Source organism: Cetorhinus maximus, chromosome 12, assembly GCF_964194155.1.
Source record: "Cetorhinus maximus chromosome 12, sCetMax3.hap1.1, whole genome shotgun sequence".
Classification (NCBI taxonomy): domain Eukaryota; kingdom Metazoa; phylum Chordata; class Chondrichthyes; order Lamniformes; family Cetorhinidae; genus Cetorhinus; species Cetorhinus maximus.
This window is the reverse complement of record NC_135890.1, coordinates 22,432,727-22,459,446: the sequence shown is the minus strand read 5'-3', so window position 1 is coordinate 22,459,446 and position 26,720 is coordinate 22,432,727. Positions and strand designations below refer to the sequence as shown.

Sequence of the window (26,720 nt, the reverse complement as noted above, 5' to 3'; positions counted from 1 at the left end):
ACCTGAAGCATTAACTCTGTTTCCCTCTCCTCAGATGCTTCCAGACTGCTGAGCATTTCCAGCATTTGTGGAAGTTTGCTTGGTAGACAGGTAATAGGTTCATGCTGTGCTCCAGGGCTCAATGTATATTTTTCTGCTGGTCTTTGACACTGCTGGATGTTGTATGAAAACTTAACACACGCTGTTATATGTTATGGAAATTCTTTTGACAATGCTATTTGCTAAAGCACGTGCAATTTCCCTGATGGATTACACCCTTGAGATTGATTGCTGACCTGTTCTGCCAATTTGTTTGTGTTGTGCAGGAGACCAGCCAGCAGGCTGAGATGGAGACCTGTGCTGAGGTATCAGATGATGTGCTGGAGCGTCTGGCACAGAGCGAGCAGCTGGTCATTCAGCTCAAGGAGCTCATACGTGAGAAAGATTTGCAGCTTCACAATAAAGAAGTTGCATTGAAGGTGAGTTGTGGTGTTTACCTATAATTAGCTCTAGAGATATACTGTCCATCCCTTCTAAATCTTCTGTTGAAGCCCATCCCTCTTCTGCCCTCCTGACAATTATACCAAGCATCTCCCATTATTTGACAAAATTTACCTTGCATATCTTCCTTGAATTTAGTTTTCACTAATTTCCATTTTTTCTCCTCTGCTCCTGCTCTCCTGGTTTAAATTGGAGTAAGATTCTTATGATTCTGTTTCATTTTTACACTCCTTGATTAGGACCCTCCTAAACTATTTTCTCTGTCGGCAATAGAGCTGGACTTTCTCTAACCCTTCTGAAAACTCATCTCTCTCTCACCTGGGATCAGCTTTGTTGTCCCTCACTGCATCCTGTCCAATGCTGAGATATGATTCAAGTGGCTTGGTGACCAGAATGGTACATGGTACGTAAGTGTGATCTGTGTGTTGTATAGCTCCAAAGTAACCTCTGGATCTATCCTCCAGTATTGTGCCAACATATCCCACTGTTTGATTAGCTTTTCAAATTGTTTTGTTGTAAGTGCAGCCATTGAAAGTGACAAATCCGGTATCTGTCCTAGGGCCCTCTCTTGAGTCTCCATCTGCCAATTCAGGCCCATTCATTGGATGCTTATGAGGTTCATTTCTGTACATGCATTCTCTCCATGATCTCACCACCTTCTGTTTAAAGAAATTTCACCTGAATTCCCTATTGGATTTATTAGTGTCTACCTTATATTCATGGCTCCTTGTTTTAGTCTTTACACATGTGGAAGCATCTTCTCTACATCTACACTATCAAATCCTTGCATAATTTTAAAGACCTCTATTAGGTTATCTCTGTTTTCTCTTTTGTAGAGAAAAGAGTCATAGCTTGCACAATCTGTCAGTTTTGCTATCATCTTTGTAAATCATTTTTGCACTTTCTCCAGTGTCTCTATATCCTCCTTATAATAGAGACCAGTCTTGTGCATAGTCTGTGTGGTTTAGAGCTGAACCCAATCCTGCCCTTCCTAATTTCCATTTTGGTATGTATAACCCTGATTCTACACCAGGTGATGTTTTGCTGACCACAGCAAGGGAGTCACTTTGAGTGCACTGTTTGATAAGAATGAGGAACGTTCTCTCAGTTAATTTGCGATCGTTTCACAGGAAGAGAAGGAGCTGTCTGATGCCAGATTGTCAAAACTAAAGCTGCAGGCAAAAGCCAAGGTTGCCTCGTTAAATGCCCGGATCGAGGTGCTCCAGAAAAAGACATTGCTTGTACACTCATCACAGCCAGAAAAGACAGAGGAGCAGACTGCCGAGGTAAGGATGTATGTGACAGTGTATTCGTGAGGGTTCCATCCATGTGGCTTAAAACAGTTGCATGAACATCAAACAAGTGCACCTGGTAATGAATTGTGGTCAATGTCATAATTTTGGGAATTTTCTGCTTGCCTGGTTTAAAAGATCATGAGTTAATTGCTGACTTGATTGAGAAACCTCATATGAAGGGCCAAAGCACAGATTGTAGGATACCATTGAGCTCAAACAAGGCGAGAGAAGGTGAGGTGTATCAGAAATTAGTGATCAAATGGTACCAAGTGAGAGTTGTTATGTTGTGCTGTTCCCATTGCATTACGCAGCCCCCATTGCATTACACATGCAGCCATTTAGCACAGAGCAGGTAAGCTTCCTGTGGGGAATATCCAATTGCTAACAGGGTCAAACTGGAGTCAATTGGGAAGATTCCTAGTTTTCAGTCACCTGAATGCCAACAGTGTTAATCATGTTGACAATAATGTGCAGCTGACCACAGAAGACTATAACTCTTTCGAGTTATCAACAGTCACAGATTGTAACTCTTTCGAGTACATTCACAGTTCTTGGTTTCCGGGAGTGGGACATGAACCCACAACCTTCTGATTCAAAGGCGAGGGTGCTATGAACTGAGCCACAGCTGACACCTCAACACAGAAGACTATAGCTGGACCTGTCATAGTTTCCCAATTAGTGGAAGCTGGTGGCTAAAATAACAAGCAAGTAAATGTAGAGTCAGTGTGTGAGCAGTTTTTCTCTTTACTCTTTGTAGCTGACCTGTTTTGATAGGATTAAAGTCTCTCGGATTCTGCTGCATTTACTGTCCGCTGGGATTTGCTGATCCACTATCACTTTAGCTACTGGCTCTTGACAGGTACTTGAGAAGGTTTGAAAATAGCTACCATGTGTGGCTTAGTTAAAGCTTTCTTCACCATGTGAGCCATTATCTGGTACTAGATGGAATGACTTTGACATCAACAATATCCTGTTAGTTTCCTTTTCAAAAGGCAGCACTGCTCCCTATGTCTGTGACCCCCCTCCAACTCCAACAACACTGTGAAATCTTTGCATCCTTCACTTCTGGCCTCTTGTACATCCCTGATTTCCATCGCTTCACCATTGGAGACCGGACCTTCAACTGACTAGACTTCTAAACTCTGGAATTCCCTTCCTAAACTTCTCTGCCTCTCTTTCTTCCACCCCTGCCTCCTCCTTTAAGACATTTCTTAAAACTTGACCAAGTTTTTGGTCATCTGCCCTTATATCTCTTTATGTGACTCGTTATCTGGTCTTCTGATAATGCTCCTGTGAAGCCCTTGGAATGTTTCACCACTTTAAAGGTTAGGTATGCCTTAATACTGTCCCAACAAACACTCCCTGGGCAGGTGCAACATGGGTGAGATACAGAGTTAAATTCCTTCTAACCTGTTTGATCAAGCAATCCCATGGCACAAAGAGCACAATTTTCATAACTGAGTAAAAGTCCCTCTGCATTGCATTAAATTTCCACAGCAGCAGCAGACCCTATTGGTTCATACTTCATGCTTGTCTTGAGTGAAATGGACAATTTCCTGCTGTATAAGAGGCTGTTTTGTAATGTTAAATTTCTGTGGAGAGCTGGGTTGATGACACCCCAAACTCATTCCTCATAGAACCCTTACCACCTGGATATGTTCATCCGTTCTACCTTGGCTTGTTCAAAATTTGTTAAAACCCACTTTTAACTTACTGCGCTGCTCCATCAACATGGAGCCAACTTAAATTGGGTTGTATTTGTTTTTTTCTTTCAACTTCACAGGTGAGTCAGAAACCGAGCTCCCCACTTGAACAACAAGATGAGATTGAGAAACTTAAGTGTCAACTTCAGCAACAAGAGGAGAACTGTAGGACTCTGCAGGCAACTGTAGATAGCATGAAAGACCAGCTTCAAGCTACCAATGAACTCCTGAAGCAGAAAGAAACTGAACATGCAGAACAGGTAAAGAAAGTAGCTTGCTGTGAAAGGAGGACAGGTAGAGCATGGGTTAGATACAGAGTAAAGCTCCCTCTACACTGCCCCATTAAACTCCCAGAGCATGGGGTAGATGCAGAGAAGAGCTCCCTTTTACACTGTCACATAAAACACTCCCAGTACAAGTACAGAATGGGTAGATAGGATTTTCCCCAGTCCCAGAAGAACTTTCTGTACTGCCCTAGTGTGGCTTTCTCCATTTCAGCTATCAGCCATCTTATCAGCCATGGAAGCAAGACTGACAATTTGGTGTAAATTATTGCGGAATTTAAGGCAATACTGTGTGGGAACAGAATCAAAACCATCCAAACCAATTTCACATTGAACCCTGGTGACCAGCAGACAGATCCTTGGGGACCTGTATCTGACTCTTTATACAACCCAAATTGTGTATTCATTTTTTTGTAACTGTAGCTTCGGTCAGTTCAAGAGGTCATTCTCGAAAAGGACACACGATTCCAAGAGCACATCCAGAAACATGAGGAGGAGCTTATGCAGCTAGCATCTGGATCTGAGATAAACAAAGACCTGCAGCAAGTAAGTGTTGCTGGACTAGTAATGAACTAACCATGGATCACTGGTAGGGAGGAGAAAGCCTGATGTAACAGATGGGAAATTGTCTGAATAGATTGAGAATTGGCTGAGTGACAGAAGATTGGTGGCAATGAATAGACAATGCTCAGCCTGTGAAAGCATAGTCAGTGATGTTCTCAGTCCCCTTCTATTTACAATATTTATCAATGCTGTAAAAGGGGATGTCTATAATTAGATTAAATTTGTTGGTGTCGGAAATTTATGTGGGTAGGTAAGAGAAAGCTTGCATTTACATAACACTTTCACAACCTTGGGATGTTCCACTGCACTTTACAGATAATGAAGTGCTTTTGAAGTGTAGTCACTGTTGGAATATAGGAAACATGGTGACTAATTTCGCACTGCAAGCTCCTATAAACAGCAATGACCAAATAATCTATTTTTGTGATATTGAGGAATTAATATTGGCCAGGGCACTGGGGATAACTCCCCTGCTCTTCTTCTTCTGCCATGGGATCTTTTATAGTGAACAGAGGGTGCACTCAGGGCCTCGGTTTAATGTTTGGGCTGAAAGATTACACCATTTACTACACTGAAGCATCACCCGAGATTACGTGCTGAAGTCTCTGGAGTCAACTTGAACCCAAGATTTCTGGCTCTGAGATAAGAGTGCAACGCAATGAGTCACAGGCGATAGATTGAGTATCTTCAGAGTGCCCTAATCAATGATATAGATGGGCTGAGATATAACAAATGAATTTTAATGCAAGCCATTGCATTTAGAAAGTGGAAACCATTGACATTTGTATAACGTGGAAGGGTGTCTCATGGCAGAAGCTGCAAATGATTTCGCAGTCATTTATCTTACTCTGAAAGCACCTTGTCAGTGTGATGCAGTTATGAATGAGGCAGGCTGAGCCCTGGAAATACTTTGAGCACATGACAGTAAATTATACTGACTCTGCAGATCACTGATGAGGCCAGGTCTATGCAGTTTGGATCATCTACTGCAAAGGATATGGGTCCATTCAGAGCGGTCAGGTTGATCAAGGCTTGAGTGGACTGAGTTATAAAGAAGGGTTCAAGCAAATTCTGTTGTTCTCTTCAATATGATTTTCATGTGTCTTTTTTGCTGGTGTGTGGAAGCATGTGTCTGTGGTGTCTTAGTGATTGTTCATGTGTGTATAGTGCCCATACATCTTGTATGTCTGCATGTTGTGTATGTGCCTGCTTGCACATGTGCCTGGGTGTGTGCAAGTGCGTGTACCTGTGTGTATTGTGTGCATGGTTTTTCTCACTTCCCTTTCTGTTCCCCTTTAAACACTGGCACTCCAGTCTTGACAAAGGACCAGTGTAGTCAAAATGCTAACATGTCTTGTGCGTAGAGGGTGCTTGACCTGCTGAAGGTTCACAACGATCTTTTTTAGATTTACAGCATCTGCAGTATTTCAATTTCTGTTCTAGTTGAGGTGTGTGTTCCCAACACTTTCTGCCTTTTTTTTCGATTTTGAGTATGTAAGCTTTTTCATTGTTTCCTCTCTTGTGTATTTTGTTTTATCTGCAGACAGTGAAATCATTACAAAGAAAACTGGAAGAGAAGGAGGAGGCGTTGCTGGGACGGACTCGTGTGGTGGAGATGTTGCAGCAGGAACTAAATGACAGTGATCGGAACAAACAGGTATAACTACCCATTTATACAAAACCTATGGCTTTATGTAGAGAGCTGTTGCTTTTCTTGTTTTTATTAAGAAACTTAGGTGAAATTATGTAGGGCAAAACCAAGATGCAAAGTGTAGCGGAGAAATAAAGGTAAATCGGGGAATAGGGGATGTGATTTTTAAAAAATCATTCTCACTATTCTGGTATTTATTGCCCATTATTTTGTTGTCTTAACAATTTAATGGCTTGCTAGAACACATAAAAGGGCAGTTCAGAGTTCATCACAATGGTGTGCAGAGTCTGTCACACACAGGCCAGACCAGTTAAGGATGACAGGCTTCTTGACTTTATCTGTTAATGTTACTGATTCTGATTTTTATTTTCATTAGATGCAGATGTCATGAAACTTATCTCTTGAAAGCCTATAAATCATAGTAAGGAGGGAATGAGTTCCATAGTTTTCAAGACATGGAAAAAAAAAGAACTTAGTAGGAAACTGATTGGAAAACAGGAGGTTGGAAGCATGAGGCAAAGCATGCAAGGTGCCTTATTTGGAGCTTAGCACAACCAAGGGAGGAACAGTAAAGATAGTGGTATCCATGTAACAGCAAGGGACAAAGGATGGTAGCTGCATGGGTAGGGACAATCAAACCTGCTAAGTTAGCTCATCAGGTAGTGCAGTAGGTCCCATAGAGTCTATTGTTCAAATGTTCGTGAAGCTCATTGAATACGAGTATTGGCCAAAACCAAATGAGGTAAAGGGACATCTCAAGAGACCTTTCTACATTCAAAGTATTTCTCAAATAAACTCTCATCAGCCCCACTAACCAAGAGGGATTCTACAATGATTCTTACTGTTGCTGCAAATGGGAGGTTTTATATGAACCAGTGACACGTGATGGAAAGGGTGGACATGGGTACATGGTGAGGGCAGGATTACCCTCTGCTGTGATGCCCACCCCTGCCATCAGGCCTCGCACATAAGGAACAGCCACTGGGTGGGATGTGGTACCCAGAGGGCGACTGTCTCCCATGGGACCATATCCTAGAAAGGAGTTCATGTCAAGTAGACAATAATGTGCTGTTTCACTTTGTCCTAAAATAAAAATCCAGAACAAATCTGCAGAAATGATACTTCAGTGAGTGAGTGGTCAGTTTACAAAACAGCCTTCCTGGGGCCATATGGAAGCTGTCAGTGCTGACACCTTCAAATATGAATTAGATCGATAGCTTTAAAAAAAAAACATTTTGGGAACCAGTATGTGAGTAATTTGAGACATGATGTGAGGTAAACTCAGGAGGAAGAGGTGACAGTGGACCAATGGTTCCCAAAGCTCTCCACCACTGGGGCTTTCCTCGTGCCTGGGTCTGTTGTAGACTAATTGATGGTGATTGATTGCTGTGATTAGACAGCAACTCCATTTCTATTGTATTGTGAGTACCACAATAATAGAAAGTAAACTAAATGGACCTTGGCTTTACATCGAGCAGTTCCCATACTCCTGTGAGTAAGCGCGATCGGAAGATGGGGAAACGTGATATTCTTAACCGAAGTTTTTCAAGCAACCATTCAATATTTTACCTGCTTTTGCTCTTCAGGTCCTCAAGGAAAAGTTGCAAGAGGCGGAGGCCAACATTGCTATTTTACAAACTGCACTAGAATCGGAGAGACTGTCAGCTGAGACACAGCTGAGGGAGGTGACTGAGAAATACGAGACTGAGTTAGCGGAGAAGAATTGTGCTGTCACACAGATGCAACAGGCACTGCAGGATGCGCAGTCATCCGGTGCTGATCTAACAGCACAAAACCAGCAGCTGCAGAGTGTGATGGAAGGCCAAGAGAGAATGTGTAAAACTCTGACTGATAAAATAAAGGAATTGGAAGGTGAGGAAGCCAAGTTCTCAAGGAAAATGATAGCTACATTTAAGTCTTTATTGACTTTGTTTCTTGCTCAGTGGCTCAACAGAGGTTCTCATGCTCTTTCCGATAACCTCCCTTTACAGTGGCATTTGCCCTAAGGGTTAACATTAGCCCTATTTTCCCCCTCATTTGTTTTCAAGATTAAATATTATCTCATGTTGTTGTGATGGTTAATCACAGACCTAGTTTTACAGGCTTAACGTAATATATTTATTTGCAATTAAATAAACATGACCAGAAAAGTTTGGAATTAGTACGAATACAGTCTGTAAACATACACATCGACAGAAGTCTGAAATTGGTTAGTTGCTGTATGCAAGGACTTCATAGTTTTAAAGACAAAGCCTTTATTGACTGAGCCAATGTAATTGCTTCATTCATTCTTGATATTGGAGTAACACTGCATCAAATCACTTTCCTTCAAGCAGATAGTTCAGAATAAATCTTCATAAAAGATGCTGAAATCAAACAAACTCCCTTTTAAATCCTTAATTTCTTTAGACTTGAAATCTTTAGATAACTTCTGAAAATTGCAGGTGAAGATTCAGGCTTTGAGTACAGGAATCCACCATGACTGAAAAGACTAGGAGAGGAGGGGAAGTTATTCAGGACATGCTGGTTAAGTGATGCCAGTCTTTTTTTTTAACAACTTAACATTGGTTAAGGTTAGAGATGCTAGTTGGAAAATGGACACCCAGTTTCAACATTGATTACTCTCAGGGCAGGTACAGCACCAGTTAGATAAATATAAATCTCCCTCTGCACTGTCCTATCAAACACTCCCATGACAGGCACAACATGGATTAGATACAGAGTGAAGCTCCCTCTGCATCGTCCCATCAAACAATCCCAAAGCAGCAATAGTATAGCTTCAATGCAGAGTAAAGATTCCATTAGCCATGCTTGCACTATGGAGGTCATTATCTAGTTTCTCAACATTACTGAAGTCCCTCATCCTGGTATCCTGCTAGTAAATCTCCTCTGCATGCTCTCTAAGATCATGCCATCCTCCTTAATTGTGGTATCCAGAATTTGATAAGGTACTCCAGCTGAGGTCTAACCAAACAATCAATGATTTATTGGAATACAAAAGCATGAGATAAGAGCAGCAGTAGGCTATTCAGCCCTTCAAGACTGCTCAGGCATTCAATAAGATCATGGCTGACCCATCTTAACTAGACCGTCCCGTATTTTCCCTATATTCCTTAATTCCCTTGGTACCCAGAAATCTATCGACCTCTGTCTTGAACGTAAATAACTGAACATCACATCTCTAGGGTACAGAGTTGCAAAGATTCTCAACCCTTTTGAATGAAGAAATTTCTCCTCATCTCAGTTCTCAATGGCCAACCCTCTACTTTGAGACTGTTGCCCCTTGTTTCAGACTCCCTTGCCAAGATAAACATCCTTCCGGCATCTACTGCCAAACCCCTTAAGAATTTTATATGTTTCAATTTGATCATCTCTCATTCTTCTAAATTCTAGGGAGTATAGGTCTAGTCTACTCTTGTTTCCTCATAGAACTATCCTCTTATCCCAGGAATCTGTCCAGTGAACCTTCATTGTACTCACTTTAAGCAAGTACATCCTTCCCTAGGTGAGGAGACCAAAGCTGTAAACAGTACTCTAGATATGGTCACCGTAAGGTCCTGTATAACTGTAGTAAGACTTAACTCTTATACTCTAACCCTTTGTAATAAAAGCTAGCATACTATTTGTTTTCCTAATTGCTTAATGTACCTGCATGTTAACTTTGTGATTTTTGTACAAGGGCACCCATATTGCTCTGCATACCAACATTTCCCTGTGTCTTTCCATTTAAAAGGTGTCCTGTTTTCTAATTTCCCTGCTAAAGTGGTTCACATTATCTTCCCTCTGCCATGTCATTGCTTCTATACTCTATGGTCAAGGATTGTAGAAACTTGAAAAGCCTAATAATAAAATAAAACCTTTCCTTAACTGTGTGGGATTTTGTTTCCACTGCCCTATGCAGAAATCTGCTTCATGAGTTAGCTACGTGGCTTGGAGTAGAATTTCTTGACATCAGTCCTGAATTCATGTTTTGCCTTTTTTCAAATCAACGCCTTTGGCGCAAAAAAGCAACATTAAATTCAGGAAGCCCTTTTTCTTTACTCCTGCAGATGGACTGAAGAAGGTTGAAGCCAGTGAGCAATCGGAAGCTAAATTAATGTCGCAAAGGGAGACACCTGTCAGAATCCAGGAGCTTGAAGAGAAAGTCCAATTACTGCAGGTTAGAGAACTATTTCTAGAAGTGAGATGGATGAGCAGGGAGATAATAAGCTCAGGATTGGCATAGCAGAGGTTCAGGAGCTGCTCATGATTCTGTTTGAAACTTTGTGTATGGTGTACAGATGGCTCAGTGAATGTGGACTGGGCAGCAGAGCTTGTTTGAACCCCACACTGTCTATCGCTCCCTCCCTCTGACTTTGCTATGCTTTACGCTTCCCGCCTTCAGCGTGACAGACAGTGACCAGCACTGAGTATCGGTGCACCAGGCCCCAGATAGTCAGCACCAGTAACGCAAGACCAACTAGTCATTAGAAAGCGAATGTATAATCTCAGTAACAAGACAAAGCCATTGGAGGAGTTAATCTTCGATTTTCAGATGACTGGAAGTTTTGGTGCAGTTTGTGATGTTATTGGAATCTCTCGTCTTGGAGTGGGTTCGTGCCCACATTCATCCAGTTATCTCCTGTCCTGAAAACCTGGAGGCTCCATGGCACTGGCCTCCCTCTGATACCTCATTCGTTTTTTGTGTGTGAGTTAAGACTGTGTTGTGTGTGTGTGTGTGTGTGTGTGTGTGTGTGTGTGTGTGTGTGTGTGTGTGTGTGTGTCAGCAGGCTGTTCGATCACATGAAGCAACTCACAGCTGAGCATGATTCTAGCCTTAAGCAACATCCACATATGGGCTACGTCCAGCAGATTTGGTGTATGGATAAGAGGTCAATGGATAAGCAGTCAAGGATGGAAACCCAGAGGAGCTGAGGCCAACTGTAGCATCCCATCTGAACCCAGCTAATGCAGGACAGACCAGGGGCTGAAAATTCTGAAGCCCTGCTGTATATATCAGTACCACATCCTGGTGTGTTTTTGTGCTAGGAATGTAGGAGCAAGTGTAGGCCATTCAGCCCATCGAGCCTGCACTGCCATTCGGTACGATCATGGCTGATCATCCATTTCAATGCCTTTTTCCCCACATTATCCCCATATCCCTTTGTCATTGGTATTTAGAAATCTGTCAATCTATGTTGGTTTACAGCGTTTTAACTTCTCTGAAAGTTAATATGTTGTTCTCGCTGCAGCTCATGGGCATCGATGGTTTCCTTGTTTCTGTACGTCTCCATGAAATGTCTCAACTCACCATACCCCAGTGCATTAAGTAAGGTAACGAAGATGCAAAATGACAACATTGAGATCTATATTACTGCTTCAAACCTGAAGCTGAGCTGCTATTTCGGGACTGAGATTAAGCTTTAAGCAGCTTGTAAATTATCTCTGTGCCACTTCTAATATCCCAGTTAGATGTCAGTCTGCTTACACAGTTGGATTTCTGTGGTTATTGATGCTTGTTCCCAATTGATTCTAATTGCCATGTAAACTAGTGGTTGCTACAGTACAATAATCCAGTGGTACCATGAGGCTAGTGACAAACCATACATTTTATTATTGGAGTGTCAGCCGTGGCTCGGTTAGTAACACTCTTGCCTCTCAGTCACAAGGTTACGGTTCAAGTCCCGCTCCGGGGCTTGAGCACAAAAATCAAGGCTAACACTCCAGTACAGTATTGAGGGAGTACTGCATTATTGGATGTGCTGTCTTTTGGATGAGACTTTATATTAAGGCCCTGTGACACTATTTCGAAGCAGAGCAAGGGGGTTATCCCCGGTGTCCTGGACAATATTTATCCCTCAGTCAACATTACAAAAAAGACATTATCTGGTCATTATCACATTGCTTCCTGCATTGCAATAGTGACTACACTTAAAAGTATTTTGTTGGCTGTAAAGTGCTTTGAGATGTCTGGTGGTCGTGATAAGTGCTATATAATGTAAATCTTTTTTTTACCATATTTTTTGAGCATTGTACATCTGATCTGCTTTGTTTCCCCCAGATTAGACTTCTAAAGCAACTGACAAAAGGTCATCAACCTGAGAAGTTAACTTTCTTTCTCCCCAGATGCTGCCAGACCTGCTGAGTATTTCCAGCATTTAATGTTTTTATTTCAGATTTTTAGCATCTGTAATATTTTATTATTAGACTTCTCCAGACCCCTCCTTTTGACCTTTCTGGCATCTTCCTGATTCCTACTCTACATCGTCCCTCTTGTCCATCACCCTGCACTTCTCTGCTTCCATTGGCATCTATTCTCCAATGCACCAAATTCAGCACCCTTATTCTTGTTTACAAATCCTCCCACCCTACATCTGCAGCCCCCTCCAGCTTGCTGTCTAACCCTTGTCCCTCAGTTGCACAGCTCTGGCCTCTTGTGTGTACACCTCCTTGACCTTAACACCTCAATTTGAAGATTCTCATCCTTGTTTTAAAATCCTGTATGCCTTTGTTCCACCTTATCTCCGTAATCCTTTTGCCCCACAACCATAGACTCATAGATTTTAGACATCTGCAGCACAGATGGAGACCATTCGGCCACGCCAGTCACCAAAGATCTGGCTACACTAATCCCATAGCCCCGGAGGCTATGGCAACGCAAGTGAATAACTAAATACTTCTTAAATGTTACAAGAGTTTCTGACTCAACCACCCTTTCAGACAGTAAGTTCCAGACTCCCACCACCCTCCTGGGTGAAACAATTTCTCCTCAACTCCCCTCTTAGCCTTCTACCTCTACCTTAAATCTATGCCCCCTGGTCATTGACCCCTCTACTAATGGAAAAAGTGCCCTCCTATCCACTCTATTTATGCCCCTCATAATCTTATACACCTCTATCAGGTCCCCTCTCAACTTTCGTTGCTCCAAGGAAAACAACCCCAGCCTTTCCTCATAGCTCAGACCCTCCAGCCCAAGCAACATCCTGGTAAATCTCCTCTGCACCCTCTCCAGTGCAATCACATCCTTCCTATAATGTGGTGACCAGAACTGCACGTAGTTCTCCAGTTGTGGCCTAACCAGCGTTTTATACAGTTCCAGCATAACCTCCCTGCTCTTGTATTCTATGCCTCGGCTAATTAAGGTAAGTACCCCATATGCCTTCTTAACCACCTTATCTACCTGCCGTGCTACCTTCAGAGATCTGTGGGTATGCACACCAAGGTCCCTCTGATCTTCAGTACTTTCCAGGGTCCTATCATTCATAGTGTAACCCCTCGCCTTGTTAGCCCTCCCCAAGTGCATTATCTCTCACTTTTCCAGGTTGAATTCCATTTGCCACTGCTCCGCCCACCTGACCAGTCCACTGATATCCTCTTGCAGTTTACGGCTAACCTCCTCACTATTTACTGTCCTACCAATTTTCGTGTCATCCGCAAACTACTTGATCATACCCCCTAACCCTCCGAGACATCTTTGCTTTTCTTATTTTGGTCTCTTGAGCATCCCCAAATTTAATTGCTCCACCACAGGTGACCATGTCTTCAGTTTCCAAAGCCCTAAGTTGTGGAATTTCCTCCCTAAAACTCTTTGTCTCTCGTTAGATGCTTCTCAAAATCTACCTCTTGCCAAACTTTTGGCCATCTGCCTTAATGTTTCCTTATGTGACTCAGTGTCAAATTTAATTTTATAATGTTTCTGAAAAGTGCCTTGCAAGGCTTTATTGTGTTGAAGGCACAACATACATACTAGTTGTTGTTGTTCACTCCCCCACTCTCCTATTTAAGGCACAGTTCTTCAACATAACCTCTAGGACTCCTTAAATTCCTTTGCCTGCTTACTTACCTCCATAACCTTTTTTAAAGTTTTCTTGAAATCTATTTATTCATTCAGTTACCTCTTCTAACCTTGCCACCATTTTGTCTCTTGTATGTGCCAGAACTGTCATCCTCCACTGTCCCATATATTCTCACCTTTTTTGCAAAGTTGTTAAACTTAAACTGTTCTCTATCCTCCTCTGGGTTTGTGTCCATGTCCCATTTGTGGCTGTGGCAAGTAATTTATTAAGGTTTTGTTAATCTGCACTCCTTAGATTCTTAGCTTCCAAAAGATCTTCCTCGAGCCGTCTTTTCTCCATTTCAAACGTTCCCCGTAACTCTTTGCGAAGTCTAACTAATAGTTCTCACTTCCCTTCTCCCCCTAGTAGTTCTTCTATTGATATTCCAAGTCTGGCAAAGAATCCAATTAAGGTAGACATCCTGGATTAGTCAACTTGCATTTAAATAATCTAAGGAAACAATCAAAATATTGCTCCGATAGGAGCCTGCCAACAACGAACAACATACTGGCAAGTGCTGTGGGCTTTTCCACCTTCACTAATAAAGGGAAACATCGAATTGTTTCAGAGTGTGGTTACAAAAGTTAAAGTTGTGACAATTTTGGCTAACGCCTTCCCTCTGCTGAATCCTAAGATTCTTATAGCCGACCACACCACCTACCAAATTTTTCTATTATAAATCTCTTTTTCTACATTTGCTTCTGTAAATTTGTTGCACTCTTCTGTGTTATGGCACAGCTGATGGTAAATGCTTAGCAGTTCAAACCCCAAAGGGAAACTTGAAACAACTGCCACAACTTGTTTTGCAATTTGTATAAATTTTGAGATGCGTGCCTTGAATTCAGTAGTAATACGACCACCAAGTCTTACAAGTTTTTGCAAAGTTAGATTAAACATTTATTCACGAGAAAAATGATTTTTAAACACTTACATGTGTCTACAAATTACCACTATAAAAGCTTCTAAATCCTTTAATTAATTCAACTCCCAGTTACACTTTCGTTAAGGCAACAGTAAGACACACAGATTTTAAAGGACCCAGGAAGGTGACACACAATACCCTGAACCAGTCGAATTCAAAGTGAGTTTTCTTAACTTCAGCAGCTTGAGGCTTAGATACTGAAGGTTTTTCACACTTGCCACATCTTAAAGTGCCTACCCTTACACACAGCCTTCGCTCCTTTCTATCTGTTTTCCCCTTTGAATGCAAATACCCATTTTTTCACTCTGCCTTTGGACTTTACTTTTCTGATCATAAAAATTTAGCATAGTACCCATTTTACCAGTAAATTTTGGAAAAAATAAACAAATTGTTTCTGAATTTCACCTGTCTAGGTGCCACATTTCATTCCATCTTTTGAAAACAATCGAGTCTGGTTTATTTAAAAATGCAAATGTACTTTTACACCTTACATCCTAAACTTTCTCCCATGCTTGCCGTGTTTACATCAAAGCCATCAGGTCAGCTGACGTTAATCCAATCAACTCTCTCTCTCTCTCTCTCTCTCTTTCTCACCTGCACCCACACAGACACCATGATTTTACAGTAAATTCCAGTCACATTATTATATCTTCCTGACTTCTGTGAGAGGTAGTGCTGTCACACCTCAGTTTCAAAACTCCTCAATTCCAATCTTCCCTGCTTCTGTTGCATTGCATTTAATCATCAATAAAAATATAATATCAAGATATTTCATAAAAATGTGGACTGAATTACCTTTGTGTCCCCGGTCTAACTGCCCTCTGTCCTCTAATCGACGCCTCCTGAAGGCTGCATTTGATCTTGCCTTGCAGTGAATTGCCACAAGTCTGATTACTATATTATTAGAAATCTAATGTATTTATGCATTTCCTGTTGTCACAATTTCTGATCAGATTTTCATGTCAATATTTAAGAATTAAACTGCCATTGCAAACTTTCTATTTCAAATCCTGCCTGTAACCAGTTGCCTGCAACGGTGCAGTTTCAGGATCTGACCAGTAGGTAGTGCTATGAGGTAAGTTTCTGACATTGTTCGCATAACTCTATTGCTATCTTACATATAAAGCAAAACTGACATTTGTCAATTGACTATGAGCAGTATGTTTAGTTCCCAAAAATTAAGTCATATTTTAGAGATTCTTATGATCTGAAAGCGAATGAACTGTCACATTCAGTAATTTGGATTTTATTTTTTATCCTCCCTCCCCCAACATCCAGACTGCTGTTGAGGAACAGGAGCTGACATCGCAGAACAGATTGGCAGAGCTAGAAGAAGAGAAGGGAAGCCTCTTGTGGAAGACAATGGACTATGAGGAGGTTAAGACTGAAAATGGTAAATGGATTTGTTTTAAAAAGGAGCCACATTTTCTTAAAACAGATGGATGACCATGCATTCTATATTTTGCTGATGTTGGTCAAGGGAGGTGTGTTGGTAGGACACTGGTAGAGCTCCCTGTCCTAATATTGCCTTGGGATCTTTGATGTTGGTGTTTGTGTGTTTTCTCTTTTCCTCTTATCCACAGGAGCACTACAGGCTCTGAAAGCAAACCACCTTATATGCAGTTTGCCCTCTGTGCTCGCATTTGTGGAAAGGTTTGGGGTTCAGGTGTAAAATAATTTATCGCAAAAATGTCACTCATATGCGATGCCACAAAGCACAGCATCCCACAACAAACCCCACACATTTCTACAGTTACTCTTGTGAAGTGCAATTTGCTGCCAAGGTATCATACACCCTATCTCTATAGCTGGCCATTATCTCCCAATGCTCCTTAGATATGGGTGTGTTGCCAGAGTTCTTGAGAATTGAATCTTTGTTAAAAGTAGGGTGTAAGGATAGAGGCAGTAACTACAGGCCAGTCAGTTGAACCTCAGTGGTAGGCAAGCTTTTGGAAATGATAATCCCACGTCAAAATCAACAGTCACTTGGATGAGAAATAAAAACAAAGTGCTGAAAAAACTCAACAGGCCTGACAGCTTCTGTGGAGAGTGATTTGATTCCAATATGACTCTTCCAATATGGTACTCTGACAAGAAACTCAGACAAGTATGGACTAATTAAAGGAAAGCCAGCATGGATTTGTTAAAGGCAAATCATGTTTAACTAACTTGTTTGTTGAGTAACAGAAAGGGTTGATGAAAGTATACCAGTTGATGTGGTGTACAAGGACTTCAAAAAGGCGTTTGATAAAGGACCACATAGTAGGCTTGTCAGCATAATTGAAGCCCATGGAATAAAAGAGGCAATAACAGCATGGATGCAAAGTTGGCCGAGTGACAGAAAACAGAGTCGTGGCGAATGGCTGTTTTTAGGACTGGAGGAAGGTATACAGTGATGCTCTCTGGGGGTTGTTACTATGACCTCCTTCTCTTGATATATATTAATGACTCAGACTTAGTGTACAGGGCACAATTTCAAAATTTGCAGAAGACACAAAACTTGGGAGTATTGTGAGCTGTGAGAAGGATAGTGATAGACTTCAAGAGGACAGAGACAGACTGGTGGAAAGGGCAGACACTTGGCAGATGAAATTTAATACAGAGAAGTACAAGGTGATAGATTTTGGTAGGAAAAATGAGGAGAGGTAATATAAAACAAAGGATACAATTATAAAAGGAGTGCAGAAACAGAGACACCTGGGGATAAATGTGCACAAATCATTAAATATGACAGGGCAGGTTGAGAAAGTGGTTACAAAGACATACAGAATCCTTGACTTTATAAATAGAGGCATAGAGTAAAAAAGCAAGGACATAATGATGAACCTTTATAAAACATTGGTTTGACCACAACTGGAGATATGTGTCCAGATATGGGCAATGAATTTAGGAAAGTTGTGAAGGCTTTAAAGAAAATATTTATGATAATGGTGCCAGGAATGAAGGAGTTCAGTTACATGGATAGATTGGAGAAGTTGGGGTTATTCTCTTTGGAGAAGATAGAGAGGAGATTTGCTAGAGGTGTTCAAAGTCATGAGAGGCCTAGGCAAAGTAGATAGAGGAAAAACTGCTTCTGTTCTATATGCACAAAGGTAGAGAACCAGAGGGCAAAGATTTAAGGTTTTTGGCAACAAAATTAAGGTGGCTGGAGAGCAGTGAGTGATCACAATCTGGAATGCACAACCTAAAAGGGTGATACATTCGTAGCTTTCAAAAGGGAATTGAATAAGCATATGAAGAGATAATATTTGCAGAATTATTGGGAAAGGGTGTGGGTGGGAGTAGCTAAATTGCTCTTACGGGGAACTGTCACAGATGTGTAGGGCAGAGTGGCTTCCTTCTGTGCTGTAACCATTTTATGAATCTTCGATAATTCCCTAGTCCCTTCCCTGCCTCGGTATATAGTACTGGGGGTGTCTGGTCTCTGTTTAGATATAGAGAACTGGAAGTTTATCCCCTGTCTATGCAGGATTATAAACCTGTGGGTAGACAGAATTACCGAGACACTGTTTTGTGCCTTGCTGTATGACGATCAGATGTTGTGGTGAAGAGCATCATAAAAAGCAGAAACCAAAACTGAAGTGCTCATCATTGTTGTTTCAACAGAACATCTGCGAGCCAGGATCAAAAAACTGGAACAACATAGGGGGACTGAAGAGTTGGCTCAGGACGCTCAGGGGTGCATTCAGGTATGGACGTGAGACTAACTTATCTTCAGAGGCCTGTTGTTCACTTTACCACGAGCATCATCTGCACCTGGCCTCAACCATGCCTTCGTTGCTCCAGGCAGTCTGATGGACAGTACAGTTGGGAGAACTGTAAACACTGTCAGGAGCTGGCACAGATACCTCAATGTTCTCCCTGATAGATCAGGAAACCTGTAAAGAAAGAACTTACGATTAAATAAAAGTGAGATAAATGACTAGATATATATTTTTTAGTGATGTTGGGTCAGATTTAAGTATTAACAGGAAACCTTGCTGTTTCCTTTGAATAATGCTGTGATATCTTTTGTGCCTAATTGGGAGGGTAGATGGGGCCTCAGTTTGACACCCTTCAACAGTGTGTTACTCCCTTTAGCACTGCACTGAAATGTCAGTTTAGATTATAAACTCCAATCTCTGGAATGGGGTCTGAAATTGATCTTAATAGGAACTTTGTTTCCTCGAGAATTTTAATTGCACTGGAATGTTAAGATGGGAGAGTTAAGACTAGGAGAATGGACATTTGTAGGAGATTTGGGGTATGGGAGGGTTACAATTTTGTAGAAAAGTTGGTGTACGAGAGGGATGGGATTTTGAGGGTGAGTTGGAGTGCTAGAGGATTGAGGTTTTGAGGGTGAGTTGGAGTACAAAGAGGATGGGACTTTGAGAGAGTCAGTGTACTAGAGGGATATGATTTTGAAGGAGACTTGGACTAGAGGGTTGGGATTTTTTTAGGAAAGTTGGGATACCAGAGGGATAGATTTCAATGGGAAATTTAGGGTATGAAACAGATGAGCTTTAATAGACTGGCCAGCCTTTTTGCATCCATTACTTTTCTTATGTTCCTAATATTGCCTCCAAGTTTTCTTCACCCCATTGGCTTAGGCTAGACCTGAGCCAGGTGGAGGTGAATGGTGGTGTTGTTGTACCAGACAACAGTGCTAATTCTTGGAGACTGATTTGTGTCTTAACACAAGGAAAGAAATGCATTTTAGTAGAGCCTCGTCACCACCTCAGAACATCCCAAAGTCCTTCACACAGTAAAATACCTTTTTGAGGTAGAGTCACTGTTATGTGATCAATCATTGAATGGAAAGGAGTGGTGTAAAATTGGAGCTCATGTCTGATAGTGTATCAGACTGTGTATAAGGTGAAGATGCTGTGTAGGAGCTGAGTTGCTTCAAACCTTAATGTAGCAGTTAATAGGCTTTTAGCCAGAGAGCATGGCTTACAATGTACAGCTTGGCCCAATACTACAGCTGGTTGAATCTGTCTCAGCTCATTAACACAGGGTTATTGAAGGTTGTTTTACTGCATCATATGTTAGAATAATTTTATAACCTGTGGCTGTGCACGAACAGTGACATCCATTCATGTGCACAGACCACCATCTTCACCACCACCACCTAAATTCTACCAAAGGCTCCATTCATGAACAATACCATTCAGTGTGATTCCCAGCTATACAGACCAGGAGATTCTAGTTTCAATCCCTCATCAGTGCTGTTAGGTGATCTCAATGGGGAACTGCAGTTGACCATGTAGTAGAGTTTAACCTCTCAAACTTCCTCTCACCCTGTTAGTATAACCTTCTAATTCTTTCTCCTTCATGGATTTATCTAGCTTCCCCTTAAGAACATCCATGCTATTTGTCTTAACTTCTCCTTCTAGTAGTAAGTTCCACATTCTCACCACTCTGGATTCCTTATTGGGTTTATTAATGACTGTCTTATATTTACGACTTGCTATTTTTGGCCTTCCTCACATTGGGAAACATTTTCTCTACATCTACGCCATCAATATTTTTCATAATCTTGAAGACCTCTTGTCAGGTCACCACTCAGCATTCTCTTTTCTAGAGAGAAGGCCTCTAGCCTGTTTAGTCCTGATTGTTATAACCTCTTGATTCTGTTATTCTTAACTTATATCAGACCATGTCATGTCAGTTAGAGAATTTGGCACCAGCTACAAGGGTACAGAGAGCATAAGTGAAGCTGACTAAGGATTGAGGGCCTCGGGGAATTTTGTAAGTTGGGGGAACTTGATTTTATTTTATTGTTTCATCTTCACAAAAGCACTGACATCAAGTATGGCTTGTGCTTCTGTTCTTCTCTGTTTAGGTTGGAGATACTGGCAGCAAATTATTGGACAGCATAGTACTGGACCAAGCAATCCAGTCTGGAGACATTTCACCTGGCACAGGTAATGATTGTGACAAATTTGGAGAAGTTATTAGCTGTGCTTGAAGAAGAAGGGCTAAGATCAAGTGTAGTATCTGTTCTTATCAGTTTAATATCTGATACGCCCCTTATCTGGGGACCATATATTAAATTGATTTTTGGAGCAGGGAGATGGAATAGGGGCTTGCTCTGTCCACTCCACGCATTGACCTGGCATTGCAGTACTTCTGGGATCAGTGCACAAAAAAAAGGTTGGTTACTATGGATAGGAAATATCACAGCATCATTTCCACATAGGTTCCTCTATGTCAGGCATTGTTAGAGGTGCAAGAGGAAAACAGTCATTAGCCTGGAGCCTGAAATTTAACTTGTTCTGACTGCCCTTTGATTGACCCTGAGCCAGGCAACACAGGAACAGGAGTAGACTATTCAGCCCATTCAACCAATTCTGCCAGGGGAGCAACTAAACACCGGTAAGCAATGTGATGGGAGGTCCTCTAGGATTGGTATAGAATCAGATGTTACGTTATTTCATTGGGGATCCACCCAGAATCTTGATTCTACTTTACAGGCCTGCGGGGGGGTGGTGTTGGGTGGAGTGGAGGGTGCAGGAAGATTCATTGTTCAAACTTCACTAACTCCAGGCTTCCCCTAGTCACTGATAGATTCATAGAATGATGCAGTGTAGAAGGAGGCCAATCAGCCCATCATGTATGTCCCAGCTCTGTGAAAGAGCCCTCCAGTTAGTCCAACTACTCTACTTTTTCTTCATTGCCCTGCACATATTTCCTTTTCAAGTATTTATCCAGTTCCCTTTTGAAAATTACAATTGAATCTGCTTCCTCCACCTTTTCAGGTGGCGCATTCCAGATCATAATAACTTGTAGTATGAAAAAAGATTTTCTTCTTTTCTTCTCTGGATGTTTTGCCAATTATCTTAGTCCTCAGGTTACCAACCCTCCTGCCAGTGGAAACAGTTTCCCCTATTTACTCAATCAAAATCCCTCACGATTTTGAACACTTCTATCAAATCTCCCCTTTCTGAGCGAAACCATCTCAGTTTCTCTATTGTCTCCATATAACTGTATGAAAATGTGTCAAAATGTACACTGCCTTGTGATACCGAATTATACAGTCCACAAAGGCCGGGCCTTGGTTGTGGTCAGCCAGGAGATGGTCTAGATAACAAGGGGAAAACTCAGAACCATGAAACCTTTTTTGAGATTTGTAGAATATCTGACATAAATCAGATTAATACAGATCATATATATTTAAGCAAAGTAAAATTTAAGTTGTCATTTCACTTCTACCTCCTGGAGTCAAATCCAGCCTTGCAGGGAGAATTGAAGATCATCTGTTTCTAAGGAGAAAGAGGTAGGTAGTACCCTGGGTCGGACACTTTAGGATTTAATTCCAGAACCAGCCTTCAGATCCAGCCTACAATGATGGCTACAAGGCTCCTATCTGAAATAAATTTATGACATTCAATCAGTCACTCCATAACCTCGTCCCAAAGTACAAAACTTTTCTTAATTTAGCACTACATAAGAACATAAGGAATAAGAGCAGGAGGAGGTCATTCAGCCCCTCAAGCCTGCCCCGCATTCAATAAGATCATGGGTGATCTGCCCAGGCCTCAACTCCTCTTTCATGCCAGCTCCTCATAGCCCTCAGCTCCCAGATATTCAAAAATATATCTACCTCCTCGTTAAATACTTTGTGATCTAGCTTCCATAACTCTCTGGGGTAGAGAATTCCAGACATTCACTACCCTCTAAGAGAAGAACTTCCTTCGCATCTCAGTTTTAAATGTGTGCCTCCTTATTCTGTAACTATGTCCTGTAGTTTGAGATTCCTCCACTAGTGGAAACATCTTCTCAACATCTAACCTGTCAAGCCTCCTCAGAATCTTGGACGTTTCAATAGATTACAAAATCACCCCTCGTTCTTCTAAACTATAATGAATAAAGGCCTAACCTGTTTGACATTCTTGATAAGTCAACCCCTTCATCCTAGAAATTAGCCTAGTGAATCTCTTTTGAACTGCTTCCAATGTGAATATATCCTTTCTTAAATACGGGGACAAAAACTATACGCAGTACTCCAGGTGCGGCCTCACCAACACCCTGTACAGTTGTAACAAGACTTCCCTATTTTTAAACCCCAGCCCCCTAGCAATACAGGCCAAAATTCCATTTGCCTTCTTAATTACTTGCTGCACCTGCAGGCTAACTTTGTGTTTCATGCACGAGAACACCCAGATCCCTCTGTGCTGCACTTTTTTGAGTCTCTTTCTATTTAAATAATAGTCTGCCTTTTGATTCTCCCTACCAACGTGCTTGACTTCACACTTTCCTATATTAAGCTCCATCTGCCAAGTTTTTGCCCACTCACTCAACCTATCTATATCCCCTTGCAGATTCTTTGTCCTCATCACTACATGCCCTCCCACCTATTTTTGTATCATCAGCAAATTTGGATACGTTACGCTCTGCCCCTTCCTCCAAGTCATTAATATAGATAGTAAATAATTGAGGCCCTAGGATTGATCCTTGTGGCACTCCACTAGTTACGCCTTTTCAACCTGAAAATGACCCATTAATCCCAAACTAAACTAGCAATCTCTTTCAGAGAGGCAACAAGAGGTAGGTGTGGGAATGGAAAACAGCCAAGGTGTCCCTTCTGAGGCTGTGAGTGAGATTCATTGTTGAGTTAAACTAGCAGGGGCTTTACTCTGAATCTAACTCATGCTGCACCTGCTCTGGGGGTGTTAATGGAACAGTGTAGCAGGAGCTTTACTCTGCATCTAATCCATGCTGTACCTGCCTGTGCTGATGTTTGCTGGAACAGTATAGAGCAGTTCCATTCTCCAGTATTGACAACTCTGTGATGAATATAAAAATTTATTAAATGCAACTATACTTTTGAAAAGGAAAGGAAAATAATGTAAAATGATAATCAGCAGGCCCGTCTGCATCTGAAAGAGAATAAAAATGGTTAAAGTTTTATGAGAGACCCGTCGTCAGAACAGCTAACACCCCAATAAAATGCTTGTTTCTACATAATGGGGTGTTGGTGTGGAGGACCTTAGTGAGAGATTGTGAAAGTGAACAGGGGAGGCGATGGTGTAGTGGTGTTGTCACTGGACTAGTAATGCAGAGACTGGACCTGGGTTCGAATCCTGGCATGGCAGGTAGAATTTGAATTCAGTAAAAATCGAATTAAAATTAAAAGCCTAATGATGACCATGAAACCATTGTCGATTGTTGTTAAAAAACCCTCCCTTTAGGGAAGGAAATCTGCCGTCCTTACCTGGTCTAGCCTACATGTGACATCAGACCCACAGCAATGTGGTTGACTCTTAAAATGCCCCCTGAAATAGCCTAGCAAGCCACTCAATTGTAACAAACCACCACAAAGCCTCAAAAAAGGAATGAAAAGGACCACCAGACATCGACCTAGGCACCAGAAACGACAATGGCAAACTCAGCCCTGTCGACCCTGCAAAGTCCTCCTTACTAACATCTGGGAGCTAGTGCCAAAATTGGGAGAGCTGTCTCACAGACAGCCTGACAGAGTCATCCTCACGGAATCATACCTTACAGATAACGCCCCAAACACCATCCCTGGCTATGGGATGGTGGTCCCTGTCCCACCGACCGGACAGCCCCAGTAGAGGTGGTGGCACAGTGGTAAATAGTCGGGAGAGAGTTGCTCTGGGATCCTCAACATCGACCCCGGACCCCATGAAGTCTCATGGCATCAGGTCAAACATGGGCAAGGAAACCTGCTGATTACCACATACCGCCCTCCCTCAGCTGATGAATCAGTGCCCTTCCATGTTGAACATCACTTGGAGGAAACACTGAGGGTGGCAAAGACGCAGAATGTACTCTGAGTTAGCGATTACTTCAACATCCATCACCAAGTCCTAAATGACATAGCTGCTAGAATGGGTCTGTGGCAGGTGGTGAGGGAACCAACAAAAGGGAAAAACACACTTGACCACCTCCTCACCAACCTGCCTGTCGTAGATGTAATTGTCCATGACAGTATCGGTAGGAGTGACCACCACACAGTCATTGTGGAGACAAAGTCCTGCCTTCACATTGAGGATACCCTCCATTGTGTTGTGTAGCACTACCACCATGCTAAATGGGATAGATTTTGAACAGATCTAACAATGCCAGAGCCACTTGGCTCCTGACCTCATTACAACCTTGGTTCAAGCATGACGCACTGTGGGCCATCAGTGGCAACAGAATTGTACTCGAACACAATCTGTAACCTCATGGCCTGGCATATCGCCCACTCTACTATTACCACCAAGCCAGGGAATCACCCTAGTTCAATGAAGAGTACAGGAAGGCATACCAGGAGCAGCACCAGGTATACCTAAAAATGAGGTGTCAACCTGGTGAAGCTATAACACAGGACTACTTGCGTGCCAAACAGCATAAGCAGCAAGTGATATTAGAGCTAAGCAATCCCACAACCAACAGATCAGATCTAAGCCCTGCAATCCTACCATATCCAGTCTTGAATGGTGGTGGACAATTAAACAACTAACAGAAGGAGGACGCTCCATAAATATCCCCATCCTCAATGATGGAGGAGCCCAGCACATCAGTGTGAAAGATGAGGCTGAAGCATTTGCTACAATCTTCATCCAGAAGTGCCGAGTGGATGTTTCATCTCGGCCTCCTCCGGAGGACCTCAGCATCACAGATGCCAGTCTTCAGCCAATTCGATTAATTCCACGTGATATCAAGAAACGGTTGATGGCACCGGATAGTGCAAAGGCTATGTGGCCTGAAAATATTCCGGCAATAATACTGAAGACTTGTGCTCCAGAACTTGCCACGCCCCTAGCCAAACTGTTCCAGCACAGCTACAATACTGGCATCTACCCGGCTAATTGGAAAATTGCCCAGACGTTTCCTGTGCACACAAAACGGGACAAATCCAAGCTGGCCAATTACCTCCCCATCAGTCTACTCTCAATTATTAGTAATGGAATGGAGGTGTCATCAACAGTGCGATGAAGCAGCACTTGCATAGCAATAACCTGGAGACTGACATCCAGTTTGGGTTCTGTCAGGGCCAGTCAGCTCCTGACCTCATTACAGCCTTGGTTCAAACATGGACAAAAGAGCTGAACTTCCAAGGTGAAGTGAGAGTGACTGCCCTTGACATCAAAGCTGCATTTGACCAACTGTGGTATCAAGGAGCTCTAGCAAAACTGGAGTCAATGGGAATCAGAGGGACAACTCTCCACTGGCTAGAGTCATACCTAGCACAAAGGAAGATGGTTGTGGTTGTTGGAGGTCAGTCATCTCAGCTCCAGGACATCACTGCAGGAGTTCCTCAGGGTAGTGTCCTCGGCCCAACCATCTTCAACTGCTTGATCAATGACCTTCCATCATGAGGTCAGAGGTGGGGATGTTCGCTGATGATTGTGCAATGTTCACCATTCGTGACTCCTCAGATACTGAATCAGTCCATGTCCAAATGAAGCAAGACATGGACAATATCCAGGTTTGGGCTGACAAGTGGTAACATTCATGCCACACAAGTACCAGCCAATGACCATCTCCAACTAGAGAGAATCTAACCATCGCCCCTTGAAGCTCAATGGCATTACTATCACTGAGTCCCTCACTATCAACATCCTGGGGGTTATCATTGACCAGAAACTGAACTGGACTAGCCACATATATACAGTGGCTACAAGAACAGGTCAGAGGCTAGGAATCGTGGGACAAGTAACTCACCTCCTGTCTCCCCAAAGCCTGTCCACCATCTACAAGACACAAGTCAGGAGTGTGATGGAATACTCCCCACTTGCCTTGATGAGTGCAGCTCCCGCAACACTCAAGAAGTTTGACATTGTCCAGGACAAAGCAGCCTGCTTGTTTGGTACCACATCCACAAACATTCAATCCCTCCACCACCGACGCACAGTAGCAGCAGGAATTCTCCAAGGCTCCTTAGACAGCATCTTCCAAACCCATGACCAGTACTATCTAGAAGGACAAGGGCAGTAGATAGAAGGGAACGCCACCACCTTGAAGTCCCCCTCCAAGTCACTCAGTGTCCTGACTTGGAAATATATCGCCATTC

General features: G+C 42.3%; 1 protein-coding gene and 1 non-coding gene across 3 annotated transcripts in view; both read left to right on the top strand.

Moving 5' to 3' along the window:
* LOC144687279 (golgin subfamily B member 1-like) overlaps positions 1–26,720 on the top strand; it is a 58,510-nt gene that overhangs the window by 4,919 nt on the left and 26,871 nt on the right. For both annotated transcript variants that reach the window (XM_078553140.1, XM_078553139.1), the window contains exons 3-12: positions 306–458; positions 1,611–1,766; positions 3,559–3,738; positions 4,186–4,308; positions 5,870–5,983; positions 7,564–7,849; positions 10,027–10,136; positions 15,992–16,106; positions 18,320–18,402; positions 20,538–20,619. In XM_078553140.1, the coding sequence (XP_078409266.1) occupies positions 306–458; positions 1,611–1,766; positions 3,559–3,738; positions 4,186–4,308; positions 5,870–5,983; positions 7,564–7,849; positions 10,027–10,136; positions 15,992–16,106; positions 18,320–18,402; positions 20,538–20,619 (1,402 nt within the window). The remainder of the gene's footprint in view (positions 1–305; positions 459–1,610; positions 1,767–3,558; positions 3,739–4,185; positions 4,309–5,869; positions 5,984–7,563; positions 7,850–10,026; positions 10,137–15,991; positions 16,107–18,319; positions 18,403–20,537; positions 20,620–26,720) is intronic.
* Positions 20,647–20,844, top strand: LOC144688168 (U2 spliceosomal RNA). The gene has a single exon (XR_013578366.1). It is a non-coding gene; the product is annotated as a U2 spliceosomal RNA (small nuclear RNA).